Source organism: Bison bison, unplaced genomic scaffold (assembly GCF_000754665.1).
Source record: "Bison bison bison isolate TAMUID 2011002044 unplaced genomic scaffold, Bison_UMD1.0 scf7180017864094, whole genome shotgun sequence".
Taxonomy (NCBI): domain Eukaryota; kingdom Metazoa; phylum Chordata; class Mammalia; order Artiodactyla; family Bovidae; genus Bison; species Bison bison.
In genome coordinates, this window is record NW_011494666.1 from 2,995,113 (window position 1) to 3,009,374 (window position 14,262).

The 14,262-nt window shown below is 37.3% G+C and overlaps 1 protein-coding gene across 1 annotated transcript; it reads left to right on the forward strand.

Moving 5' to 3' along the window:
• Nucleotides 1-4,849: 4,849 nt before the first annotated feature.
• On the forward strand, nucleotides 4,850-5,181 carry LOC104987497 (uncharacterized protein C8orf59 homolog). Its single transcript, XM_010838468.1, has one exon. The coding sequence runs from the start codon at nucleotides 4,860-4,862 to the stop codon at nucleotides 5,160-5,162; it is 303 nt and encodes a 100-aa protein (XP_010836770.1). The 5' UTR covers nucleotides 4,850-4,859; the 3' UTR covers nucleotides 5,163-5,181.
• Nucleotides 5,182-14,262: the final 9,081 nt, after the last annotated feature.

Sequence of the window (14,262 nt, forward strand, 5' to 3'; positions counted from 1 at the left end):
AAAGTTTGGCTTTCAAAGTTCCTAATTATGATTTAGAGAAGTGATTGGTTTTTGACATAAGCACTCATTTCTTTACAGATCAAATTTTAATGAGAAAATTTCCAGGTTCTGTAATGTCTCTAATAAAGCATATCTTCTTTCCTGTTTAAATTTAAATAGTTTATATTAAGCTTTGAAGAAAATCAAATATATTGGAGGTTTCAGAAGCTTTACATAAAAAGTCTATTTTAATCAGTATGGGGGAAAATGCTATAAGACAGCATGTGACTAAAACAGTTATTTCAATTAATGATTAATTTGCATAATTACTTTAAATAATTAGAACCCAAAGAAAAGACAAAATCAACTCAGTATATTATACATCTCAAAGGAAGATGCTAGTAACGGAAAATAATCTTGCAGTTAAGATGCAGATTAACAACTTTGGAAATGAATTTTTAATCAAAGTTAAGGAATTTAAAACCTCTAGGAAAAATGAACACAATTTACAATATTACAGTCATGATATGATATAGAGTACTTGATATTACAATTCTCATACAGTAACCTGAATATTGGTAGGCAGAATAATGGCCCTTCAGAGAAGGTAACTTCTTAATTCCTAAAATAATTCCTAGAAATACGCTACCTTACCTGGCAAGACAGACTTTGTAGAAATGATTAAGAATCTTGCATTGTAGAGATTATACTGAATTATCTATAAATGAAGTGAAGTTGTTCAGTCGTGTCTGACTATTTCAGACCCCATGGACTATAGCCTACCAGGCTCCTCCATCCATGGGATTTTCCAGGCGAGAGTACTGGAGTGGGGTGCCATTTCCTTCTCCAGGGGATCTTCCCAACCCAGGGATCAAACCCAAGTCTCCCATATTTAAGGCAGATGTTTACTGTCTGAGTCACCAGGGAAAGCCTGAATTATCTACATGTAGTCCAATATAAACGCAAGTGTCAAAAGAGAGAAGACTCAGAGAAGGAGATGTGACCAAGGCAGCAGAAGCTGGAATCATACAGATATGGAGGGGACATAAGCTTAGAAATGCAGGCAGTCTATAGAGGCCAGAAAAGTCAAAGACACAGATTCCCCTCTAGAACCTCAAGAAGAAACACAGACTGCTGACATCTGATTTTAGTTTATGGATCCCCTTTGGACTTTAACCTCCCAGAAATATAAATTTGTGTTGTTTTAAGCCACTAAGTTTATAGTAATTTGTTATACAAGTAATAAGAATCTAATATTTTTGACAAGTTTGAAGGATTTGAGACCAGGTTCTGATCTAGGAAATTCTATGAATCTTTCTATGCTTCTTTTCCTCAGCTACAGAATGAGCATTGTTGTCCCAATTTTACCTACCTCACAAAATTATATGAAAGTAATATTAATAATTTAAATAATGCACTATTTATTCTCCAGTTCAAATAGCTTGCTTCCATAATGCATTCACTCAACAAGTATTTATTGAGTGCCATCTATGTGTCCTTGACATTGGGGATAAAGCATTTAAAAAACATTCAAAAATCCTTGCACTAATGAACTATACATTCCAATGATGGAAAGGTAGATGAAATACAAATAAATAGAATATATAATATGTCAGATGATGACCAACACTTGAGGAAAAAAATGGCCATGGAAAGGATATAACAAATCAGGAGTTGGAGTTTAGAGTGGTTCTGCACAGTTTCATTGATAAGATATTTGGGTCAAGACCTCATGATATTGAGAGAAAGTGACTCGTGCATATCTAATGGGAAATGTTCCAAATTATTCAAAGGCTCTGACTGACATACGCCTAATTGTTCAGAAGCTAATACATGTACCTAGAAGACAGAAAGGCAGATACTGGCTAGCAGATGAGTGCAAAATGATAAACACGAAGGTAGTGGAGTTGGGGTAGATGATTGTAGTAGGCAAGCCCTAAACATAGAATTAGAAGCTTCTAAATGACTCAAAACAAAATCAACATGGCAAGAATGGGCTTCCCAGGTGACTTGGAGGATAAAGAATCTGCCTGCAGTGGAGGAGGCCTGGGTTCCATCCCTGGATCACAAAGATTCCGCTGAAGAAGATAAGGGCAACCCAGTTCAGTATTCACATCTGGAGAATTCCACGGACAGAGGAACCTGGCGGGCTACAACCCATGTTGTCTCAAAGAGTCAGACATGACTAAATGACCAGTACTTTCACTTTAATTATGTTTTTTAGAACTATGGATAAACTTTCATAGGTGAAAAATAAATCACTATTGAAGACTGCACCGCAATATTATTTATATGTGATATTTCACACTTAGCTTGTATAATCTGTAGCATGTTAGTAGGAACAGCAGATCTCTTCATTTGCAAGCTGCTGCTGCTGCTGCTAAGTCGCTTCAGTCGTGTCTGACTCTGTGCGACCCCATAGACGGCAGCCCACCAGGCTCCCCCGTCCCTGGGATTCTCCAGGCAAGAACACCGGAGTGGGTTGCCATTTCCTTCTCCAATGCATGAAAGTGAAAAGTGAAAGGGAAGTCTCTCAGTCGTGTCTGACTCTTCACGACCCCATGGACTGCAGCCTACCAGGCTCCTCCATCCATGGGATTTTCCAGGCAAGAGTACTGGAGTGCGTTATTTGCAAGCTAGTAGAGGTAATTATCTAAAGAGAGAAATGAAAATAAAACTCAGCATCATAAGGTTTATAACATCATTCAGAGGTAGAGTTACTATAATATAATGAATACCATGTTGCTTTTCTGATAACAATAATGATACCATCCTATTTTAAAATTAAACCATTCTACATAATTTAAGGGCTTCCCAAGGTGGTTCTACTGGTAAAGACACTACCTGCCAGTAAGAGTAGATATAAGAACTTGAGTTCAATCCCTAGGTCAGGAGAGCCCCTGGAGGAGGGCATGGCAACCCACTCCAGTATTCTTGCCTGGAGAATCCCATGGACAGAGGCGCCTGGCAGGCTGCAGTTCACAGGGTTGCACAGAGTAGGACACAACTGAAGCAACTTAGCATCCATGCACATAATTTAAAAATTTCTAAAGTGTTGCATTATAAGCAATTTATGAACTATATAATTTTTATGACTTTATTTTTTCATTGTGTACATTTTACAATGCTATGCCATGCAATATTCTAAAGCAAGGCACTCTATATTCTTACTTTGAAATTTAAGTAATTTGTGAAATAAATATTATCATGAACAAAATGTTTTTCATTAGATATGCTGGATTTCCATTTTCTCTGAAGAAATGAGTAAGAACATCTAGGCTAATAAATATCACTGAACTTGGTTGTACTTAATTTTCCTGGGAAAGCTACAGAGTCGGGATACAGAGACCCAATTTCTTTTGCTCTTAAGACATCTAGATGCTTTATCATAAGACAGCAGAATCAATCTTGTAATCCCATGTCTGATTCATCTTGGCTCTGTAGTGTTTTTTACTCACATCTCCCTATTTTTACTTTGTTCCCAGCATCCATTGAATCAGATTTCTTTTCCATCATAAGGTGTTAGCTGACACTTGCCAGTGTGATTAGGAAATATTGTTATATTGCTTCAATGGCTGTTTATGCACTGAAAGGCACCCCATCAGTTCCTGTAATAAGTCACTTTGAGATAAATTTGAATAAAACTACAGAGTCAAGTGAAGTATAGAATAGGGATGATTTGCTTTATTTGCCACTTGCTTATCTGGGTCTCTTTTACTATTGTTAAAGTGCCCTGTGTGTGCTAGATGAATGATATAAAGAAAACAGGTAATCATTTGGCAGAAAGGAAGTTCAGAAAGAAGTTGAATGAAGGTATTCTCTCTATATAAACATACTCTATCAGCAAGCTAAATTTGTCTATTTTATATCATGTTATCCACTTCTTTTGCGTAATCTAGATTTAGTATAACGATCAAGCTCCTTGGATGCTTTTAAAGAAATGTCTTTATGTGTGAGCATTTTTCCCAGTGGGCTTCTTTGCAAGAGTGTACCAATTAAGTCATTTTGAAATAGCAAGCAAGGAGAAAGTGTAGGAAGAATTCACCTCAAGCAAAAGACACATTTTATTCACAGAGATTTTTAAATGTGGGTAAAAACATCAGTTTTCAAAAAATTGAAACTCTGTTATTATTTGAGTTATATTTTTGTAATACCAATTCTGAAACTTCATAGTATTCAAGCAAAAAAGTTATAATAATCTGTGAATAAATGATATTTAGCATAGGTAACACAGGAGAAAGGATCAAACAAGAAATATATAAGATGATAAATATATCATACTTTTATTATATTATAATATATACTTTATATATTTTATAATATATAAATATATTATATATACTTTATATAGTATAATATATACTTACATTATATTATACTTATATTATTATATCTTATACTTATTACTGTAATAATAATAATGTCAAAATAAATTTGCAAAATTTAAATAACTCAAATTTCCTGAAAATTTTGATCTTATACAGTTGCAATATAATCTTCAGATATTTTCTAATATTAGAGTCATTTGTATGGTTTATGCAAAAGCGATTTAAATAGTGTTTAAATTCATCCCCATACGAAACTTTCAGTGAATATAAAATAGATTGTGATTAGTAATTTTAGCAAGATAAAATACTTAGAAACAAGTAGCATTCTTTCTTTCCCCTCAAATGATAATTATAAAAATAACTGTCCAGCTACTTATAGGGCACATGAACACTCATTTTGAAATGAAGCAGGACCTTATGTTGCTTGATCCCCATGCCCTCCACCTACCTTTTGTCTTTGGAAAATCTTTAGCCAAATAAAAAGTTTAGGCAGATAGCGTTACCTGGAACCTGAGAGGCTACACGAGGGTGTCAGAGGCCTGGTGAGAGACAATGGCCAAGAACAAACTAAGAGGGCAGAAGTCCAGGAATGTATTCCACATAGCCAGCCAAAAAAGCTTTAAGGTTAAAAATAAAGCAAAACCAGTTACCATTAATCTTAAGAAGATAAACATTGTGAATGATGAACAAGTTAACAGAGTGAATAAAGCTTTTATAGATATACAGAAGGAACTGGCAAACTTCTCAAAAAGCCTTTCCCTTGAACCTCTGCAGAAACAACTGGTACCTCAGCAGTGTCATGAAAATGTAACAGTTAATGTTGATGAAGCTACAAGATTAATGGCTCAGTTGTAATATACCAATGATGCATCAAATTCCCTAAAAAGACCAATAAATTTAATCTTTTATACAAAAAAAAAAGAAAAAGTTTAATCAGAGACAATACAGAAACAAAGGAAAACAGTTGAAAAAGATTAAATAATAGCAGCTTAGTTATTAAGCAATGTCAAGGACCTTTAGTTCCTCTTCAAGAGCTTATAGATAATATTCTGAGCCATATTCAGTGAGCTGTCTTATAAATCCCGAGAACACCCACCAGGTGGAAGAAGTCAACTACATGATTACCAGACTGTAGCCATGACATAAACAGCCAAGACTCTGAGAGCTGGCCTCAAAGAAATGGGAACAAATTGACCCTGGAACTGAAGATTAACTGTACTTAAAACAATAAAGATGATCCTGGTCAGATCACCGATGACCGATTCTAAGATGGTTATCAGAGCTGGCTGTACTGTCTCTGCATGTAACCCCTTCCTTTCAACTATCAGTGGGCTCTTGCCTGCTGATTGTCAGTCAGCAGAGGTAGAAGTCAGCCTTTGGACAGGAGTCTACCCCTTCCCCCAACCTAGGTAGCTGGCATCAAATATAAAGCAAACTTTACTTTCCATCAACCTTGACTGTTTATTGTCTTCAGAGGAGTAAGCAGTCAGACCTACACTTTCATTAATATTTTCTATTTTTCCCTCTCTCATCATTCCATAGTTAGTATATCCAATACTATGGCCAATCCATGGCCAAAACATTCATACGGGTTAGGATTAGAAACACCCAAACAAAATTTTTGGCCAACCCAATACAATTTGGTCCCCTTCATGAATGACAGCCTTGTGTGGTGAAGGGGCTTGCATAGCTCAATAAAGCTATGGACCATGCCATGCAAGGCCACCAAAGACAGATGGGTGGAGAGTTGTGACTAATCATGGTCCACTGGAGGAGGGAATGGAAAACCACTCCAGTATTGTTGCTGAGAGAACCCCTCTAATGTGAACAGTATGAACTGGAAAAAAGATATGACACCAGAAGATGAGCCCCTCCCCCAGGCCAGAAAGTGTCCGATATGCTACTAGGGAAACAGTGACAGACTTTATTTTCTTGTGGCCCTAAATCACTGCAGACGGTGACTGGCAGCCATGAAGTTAAAAGACACCTGCTCCTCAGAAGAAAAGCTATGACAAACTTAGACAATGTATTAAAAAACAGAGACATCACCTTACCAACAAAGGTCTGTAGAGTCAAAGCTGTGGTTTTTCCAGTAGTCGTGTATGGATGTGAGAGCTGGACCATAAAGAAGGCTGAGCACCAAAGAATTGAGCCTTTCGAACTGTGATGTTGGAGAAGACTCCTGAAAATCCCTTGGACTGCAAGGCGATCAAACCAGTCAGTACTCAAGGACATAAACCCTGAACATTCATTGGAAGGACTGATGCTGAAGAGCTGACTCATTGGAAAAAAACCCTGATGCTGAGAAAGACTGAGGGCAGGAAAAGAAGGGGGCAACAGAGAATGAAATGGTTGTATGACATCATTGACTCAATGGACATGAGTTTGAACAAGTTCCAGGAGATGGTGAAGAATAGAGAAGCCTGGCGTTTGGCAGTCCATGGGGTGGCAAAGAGTTGGATACAACTAAGCAACTGAACAATGACAAAGTGACTCATAGAGAATTAGTGTTTTATAATCAACTACTGTTAAATCCACTTAGATTACAATTTAGAAAAAGAAGATGCTTAAAAATTCAAGAAAGATATTGAGAGACCAGATTTATACATTAAGAAATACAAACTTTCAAGGGGTAGGAGTTTAATGAAGATAGGATGAAAGGAATACAAGTGAATAAAATTCAAAAAAGACAGGTGCTAAAAGATTTCCATCACAAAGCAGCAAGTGCTGATTATGGGTCTCTGAGGGTTTGTTTGTTTGTTTTGTATTTTTGTTGTTGTTGTTATCTAAGGGATGGAAGTCTGTGATAAGTAGTATTCTTCCCTTCCTAGGGATTCTGAATATTTTGGAAAATAATACAAATATGAGAATTTCAGAGGACAAACTAACAGTTTTATTGCAGGTAAAGCCTTGTTTGCAAGGGAGGGTTTGTGTCTTTGATTGCTCTGCTCTGCTAAATTGCTTCAGTCATGTCCTACTCTTATGAAAAGGTGAGAGGGTTAACAGTCAGGTAGGAAGGTCAGAGGTCCCCAAGAGGCAGGAGGAAATAAACTGCAAGTGGCAGACATTTTTTCCTTCTCTATACAAAATTAAAGGAGCCTCCTTTTAATTCTGTGTTATCATGGAGACACCTAGTTCTGTATGAACTTAACTTTTCTCAAACCTTGAGCTAATCAATGCATTTTTCTCATGGGAAATGTTTTTTCTTAAGCTATGCTAATGAACGATGTATTTGCTTGGAAATCTGCCTTCTTCAAGATTCATGTCAATTGTTTTATGGCTGGGGATGACTCACCTTGTGCCAATGCTATCTCAAAATGCATGTCATGGGAGAGGGTCCTGGTGCAACTCTCTCAGTCTTGAGGTGTTTCTTTTAGCTGATGAGCAGCATGCTAACAGGTATAAATGGCACCCCACTCCAGTACTCTTGCCTGGAAAATCCCATGGATGGAGGAGCCTGGTAGGTGGCAGACCATGGGGTCACACAGAGTCGGACACGACTGAGCAACTTCACTTTCACTTTTCACTTTCATGCATTGGAGAAGGAAATGGCAACCCACTCCAGTATTCTTGCCTGGAGAATCCCAGGGACGGGGAAACCTGGTGGGCTGCCGTCTATGGGGTCGCACAGAGTCGGACACGACTTAAGTGACTTAGCAGCAGCAGCAACAGGTATAAAATGCCTTGCAAAAAAACTAGCAAGGAGCTATCCTTTCTGTACCCTTCTGAGGTCTACGTCAGAAGCTTTCTCTGTCTTTTTTACGCTTTAATAAAACAGCTACATGAAAACTCTGAGTGATCAAGCCTCATTTCTGGTCCTGGATCAAAATCCTCTCCACCAGAGGTCAGGAATTCCAGCATAGCTCACAGCTTGCAGCCAGCCACAACCTTTCAAAGGGAAGGTCCGAAACAAGATCATTTAGTTTCTCTGGAGACTACCCTGCCTCCTAGAGACTGCCAGGAAGACATCTATCCAAAGGTACTTAGACCAATAGTTATTTACACTTTTCAAAGAAACCCATTAAACAATCATTTTTCCCTCTTCACATGTTCCATCTTATTACCCCCACACATATATATTAATAATAAAAAGCTAGAGAGAGGCTCAGGCTATTCTTAGATAAATTTATTTTTATGAAGCTATGTGTCATTCCGCATAACACTATGTATATTCTATAAATCCATGCAGCTGGTTCAGCTTCCATTAATGTTTTACCATAGTTATATGAGTATTACTAAAGTGTTCAGTCTCAAGAAATAAGCCAGGCTCTGGGCTCCACCATGCTTGGAAGTCTTTTGCTTCAGTCATTCAGCAGAAGTCAAATTTTTGCCACCTCTGCTTGAGTCCAGATCCTGAGTTCAGGATACCTATATCTTTGACTCCTTCTATGTGTTATGTAGTCCACAACTATTAATATCATATTTGTGAATGTGTACATGTATATTCAAGGGTTACTCAGGTGGCACGTGGTAAAGAATCCTCTTGCCAATGCAGGAGATGCAAGAGACAAGTGTTCAATCCCTGAGTCAGCAAGATCTCCTGAGGTAGGAAATGGAAACCCATTCCAGTATTTTTGACTGGAAAACTCCATGGACAGAGGAGCCTGGAATGCTACAGTCCATGGAGTCACAAAGAGTTGGACTTGATAGCCCACACATACATACACACATATATTCAGAAGATATTTATCCGGGAACTCAGAGAGAGAGATTAGAGCATGATAGGCCTAACAGTATAAATTTTCAGAGCCATTCTGACTAGACTTCAGGATTTTTTTTTTTTTCACTATAGATGTTAAAACACACACACAATGCCATAATCACATGATTTTAATATGATAGATTGTATTTGTCACTACATATCATGACTCTGAATACAGTAGATTAACAAAATGGGGGTTGATTTTACCTTTTCACAGATGTAAGTATCACAAGGCTGGCACAGAATTTTCATAATATGAACAGTAGCTTAGAATTCTTTCATCTTTCTGCTCTGCTATCCTAAGCACATAAATATTGTTCCCATGCTTCTATGTGCGTAAAGTTTGTTTCACTGAATTCTAAAGAAAAAATTTCCCTAATTACAATTATATTTTAATCCAGAAAGATTGCAGTGATATTTTAAAGAGAATAATATCATTGAAAGAAGCTTTAATATTTTTCATTTGAATTCATTAAATACTGCATATTTAGGTAGACATATAGCAATAGATGAGTTAACATGCTGTTGTTTTTCAGTCACTAAATCATATCCAACTTTTTGAAACCCCATGGGCTGTAGCACACCAGACTCCAATGTCCTCCGCTATCTCTTGGAGTTTGCTCAAACATATGTCCATTGAGTCAGTGATGCTATCTAACCATCTCATCCTCTGCCACCCCTCTCTCCTCCTGCCCTCAATCTTTCACAGTATCAGTTCTTTTCCAATGAGTTAACTCTTCACATCAGATAGCCAAAGTATTGGAGTGGTAAAATAATTGACTGTATCCAACACCCAAAAACTAAACTTAGCTTGTTAATGAAAACAAAGCAAAAAAAACAAACAAAAATAATTAAGCTTTATTTGTTTGATTTATTGGAAAATATCCTTTTTTAACAGATCCTTTCTGGCATCACCCTGTTCATTCCTCCTATGCCCCCACCACACTTCTCAGCAAAAACAAAGTGACTATCATAGCATTCAACTAAGCAGTCTTGAAGTGACGCTACTGGAGAATGTAATAGGAGTTAACTTTGTAAATTTATAAATATTTTCAGCATAAAATTTAAAATGGATCTCTTAATGCCTGTATTTCCTGATTAACACACTCTTACTTGAAGTTTAAAGACTCCCCCCCGTTCCCATTTGGAAAATGTGTTGAATTATTTTCCCTAACAATTTGAGGCCTCTTTACTCACCTTTTTTAAACAACTTTCTACCCTGATAACACTGTCATGTAATGATGAACTCAAATATGTGTTGGACTCAAGAATATGATTTTAATTCAGATCTGCTAGATTTGGAACTTTCTTTGACTATTATTATAATCATATTTTAAAATGCACTAATTTAAAAAATAATATTTTAGGCTAAATTAGGATAGAATAAGAAGTTGAAACTTCCCAGACTGTCTCTTTGTGAAATTCAAATATTTGTAAGAAATTTATCCATTTTTTTTTTGATGTAGAAATTCTCTCTTTAATCTATGAGGGTTAAATAATTTAAATAATCATATTCAAGTTTAGTGAGTGAGGAGATATTGGAATAAAAGTGTTTTATTTTCAGAAATATATTAACTCTATAAAATATATGAATTAAAAACTTTTCTATTCCCTATGTATTTTTTGTTATTTTCCTTTTTATTAACTCTGGTATGTTATTCAATACATTGAGACTGGATAATCCAAAAATCAAGAAGAATGCAGTGCAGAGTAAGTGGTCAGTTATTTTTGTAAAATATGAGTCATTCAATACAATAAATGGTGTATTCCTATCAAATCAATGCAAATAAGTTGAAAACACTGTAATCAGCAAGTAGAAAGTGGAATATGAACACATTTCAACTGTCTAAAAAATAAATCTAGGGTGACTAGAAGCAGCTAGTTGAACCAAGTGGTCATTTTCTCAGGAGAATCTTTGTCATTATCTTCAGACAAGGAATGCAGCAGTTTTAGATATTCTTGAAGTCTCACAATGAGAAAGCCATCACACATTATAACCAAAATAATAGGAAGCAATTAATAAACTTCATATGTGAATCCCAAGCAAGTAAAACAAAGGTAAAAGAAGCCCATAAAATGTGTCATAACAGTTTTATGACAGTTTAACACAAAAAGATTCATCCAATTCCAAAAAAATGTAATTTCAGAAAGAAGTGTCACTTAACTTGAACATAGAATCAAATTGCATATTTTTCCAAGTTAAAAGCTTCATTTTTCTTTTATTCTAAAAAAAAATAGCAAACCAAATAGAAGCAGAAGTATGGGCCAAATATATCAAATGCCTAAGTTGTATAAGCAAAGAATAGAATCAAAATAAGGTGAATGTAAAAATTAAATTCTAAATCAGAGCTCTTTTTTTACAGAATACTTTTTAAAAGAAAGGAAAAGCAATCAACAAATATTTTTATTATGCTTCAATTCTGAAAGCTAATTTTTGACTTCGTTAACAAGTTATACTTTGATATGAATCCTTGGTGCTCATTTAAAATATAGATATTAGGAAAGCATGTTTGCCAACAAAGGTCTGTCTAGTCAAGGCTATAGTTTTTCCAGTGGTCATGTAAGGATGTGGAGTTGGACTATGAAGAAAGCTGAGTGCCGAAGAATTGATGCTTCTGAACTATAGTGTTGGAGAAGACTCTTGAGGGTCCCTTGGATGGCAAGGAGGTCCAAACAGTCCATCCTAAAGGAGATCAGGCCTGGGTGTTCATTGGAGGGACTGATGCTAAAGCTGAAACTCCAATACTTTGGCCACCTCATGTGAAGATTTGAATCATTAGAAAAGACCCTGATGGTGGGAGGGATTGCCCGCAGGAGGAGAAGGGGACAACAGAGAGTGAGATGGCTGGATGGCATCACCGACTCAATGGACATGAGTCTGGGTGAACTCCGGGAGTTGGTGATGGACAGGGAGGCCTGGCGTGCTGCTATTTTTGGGGTCGCAAAGAGTCGGACACAACTGAGTGACTGAACTGAACTGAACTGAACTGACGTTACAATATATTGCCCTCTTTCCTTATAAGTAATCCAAATTTGAGACTATGTAAATAATACGTTTTCTAAGGCATTAAGTTTTTATCAGTAAGGGTACTAAACCTATAGCCTGGTATCAATGTGAACATCGTGAAATAATGGTCTGTAAATGCAACACTTTATTTCAATACATTTTCCCCATCATTTTTCAATCTCCTACCAGAGCATCATAAGTACCAGTCTTAGCCCAGTTACTATGAATCAGATTCTAATACTTAAAATAGTTCTGAATTGTTATATGGTTTCTAAGAATAAGGTGATAGTGGAGACTCTATTTGTTCTATAAGACACACCTCACTTCTGACAAAATGTGGCCCACTGGAGAAGGGAATGGCAAATAACTTCGGTATTCTTGCCTTGAGAACCCCATGAGCAGTGTAAAAGACAAAAAGATTGGACACTGAAAGATGAACCCCCCCGGTTGGTAGGTGCCCAACATGCTACTGGAGATCAGTGGAGAAATAACTCCGAAAAAATGAAGGGATGGGGCCAAAGTAAAAACAACACTGGTTTGTGGATGACAGATGGTAGAAGCAAGGTCCAATGCTACAAAGAGTACTATTGTGTAGGAACCTGGAATGTTAGGTCCATGAATCAAGGCAAATTGGAAGTGGTCAAACAGGATATGGCAAGAAATGGAGTAGCCATCATAGTCAACAAAAGGCTCTGAAATGCAGTACTTGGATGCAATCTCAAAACAATAGAATGATCTCTGTTCATTTTCAAGGCAAACCATTCAATATCATGGTAATCCAAGTCTATGCCCTGACCAGTAATGCTGAAGAGGCTGAAGTTGAATGGTTTTATGAAGACCTACAAGACTTTCTAGAACTAACACCCAACAAAGGTGTCCTTTTCATTATAGGGGACTGGAATGCAAAAGGAGGAAGTCAAGAAACACCTGGAGTAACAGGCAAATTTGGCCTTGGAGTATGAAATGAAGCAGGGTAAAGGATAATAGAATGCTGCCAAGAGAAGGCACTGGTCATACCAAACACCCTCTTCCAACAATACAAGAGAAGACTCTACACATGGACATCAAGAGATGGTCAACACCGAAATCAGATTGATTATATTCCTTGAAGCCAAAGATGGGGAAGCTCTATATAGCAAGCAAAAACAAGACCAGGAGCTGACTGTGGTTCAGATCATGAATGCCTTACTGCCAAATTCAGATTTAAATTAAAGAAAACAGGGAAATTGAAGAAAGCAGGGGAAATCACTAGACTATTCAAGTATAAGGTCAGTTCAGTTCAGTTGCTAAGTCGTATCCGACTCTTTGACACCCCATGAATCACAGCACACCAGGCCTCCCTGTCCATCACCAACTCCCAGAGTTCACTCAGACTCACATCCATCACTCAGACTCACATCCATCAAGTCAGTGATGCCATCCAGCCATCTTATCCTCTGTCGTCCCCTTCTCCTCCTGCCCCCAATCCCTCCCAGCATCAGAGTCTATTCCAATGAGTCAACTCTTCACATGAGGTGGCCAAAGTACTGGAGTTTCAGCTTTAGCATCAGTCCTTCCAAAGAAATCCCAAGGCTGATCTCCTTCAGGATGGACTGGTTGGATCTCTTTGCAGTTCCAGGGACTTTCAAGAGTCTTCTCCAATACCACAGTTTGAAAGCATCAATTCTTCAGCACTCAGCTTTCTTCACAGTCCAACCCTCACATCCATACGTGACTACTGGAAAAACCATAGCCTTGGCTAGACGGACCTTTGTTGGCAAAGTAATGTCTCTACTTTTCAATATGCTATCTAGGTTGGTCATAACTTTTCTTCCAAGGAGTAAGCATCTTTTAATTTCATGGCTGCAATCACCATCTGCAGTGATTTTTGAGCCCCCCAAAAATAAAGTCTGACACTGTTTCCACTGTTTCCCCATCTATTTCCATGAAGTGATGGGACCAGATGCCATGATCTTAGTTTCTGAATGTTGAGCTTTAAACCAACTTATTCACTCTCCTCTTTCACTTTCATCAAGGGGCTTTTGAGTTCCTCTTCACTTTCTGCCATAAGAGTGCTGTCATCTGCATATCTGAAGTTATTGATATTTCTCCCAGAAATCTTGACTCTAGCTTGTGCTGCTTCCAGCTTAGTGTTTCTCATGATGTACTCTGCATATAAGTTAAATAAGCAGGGTGACAATATACAGCCTTGACCTACTCCTTTTCCTATTTGGAACCAGTCTGTTGTTCCAGGTCCAGTTCTAACT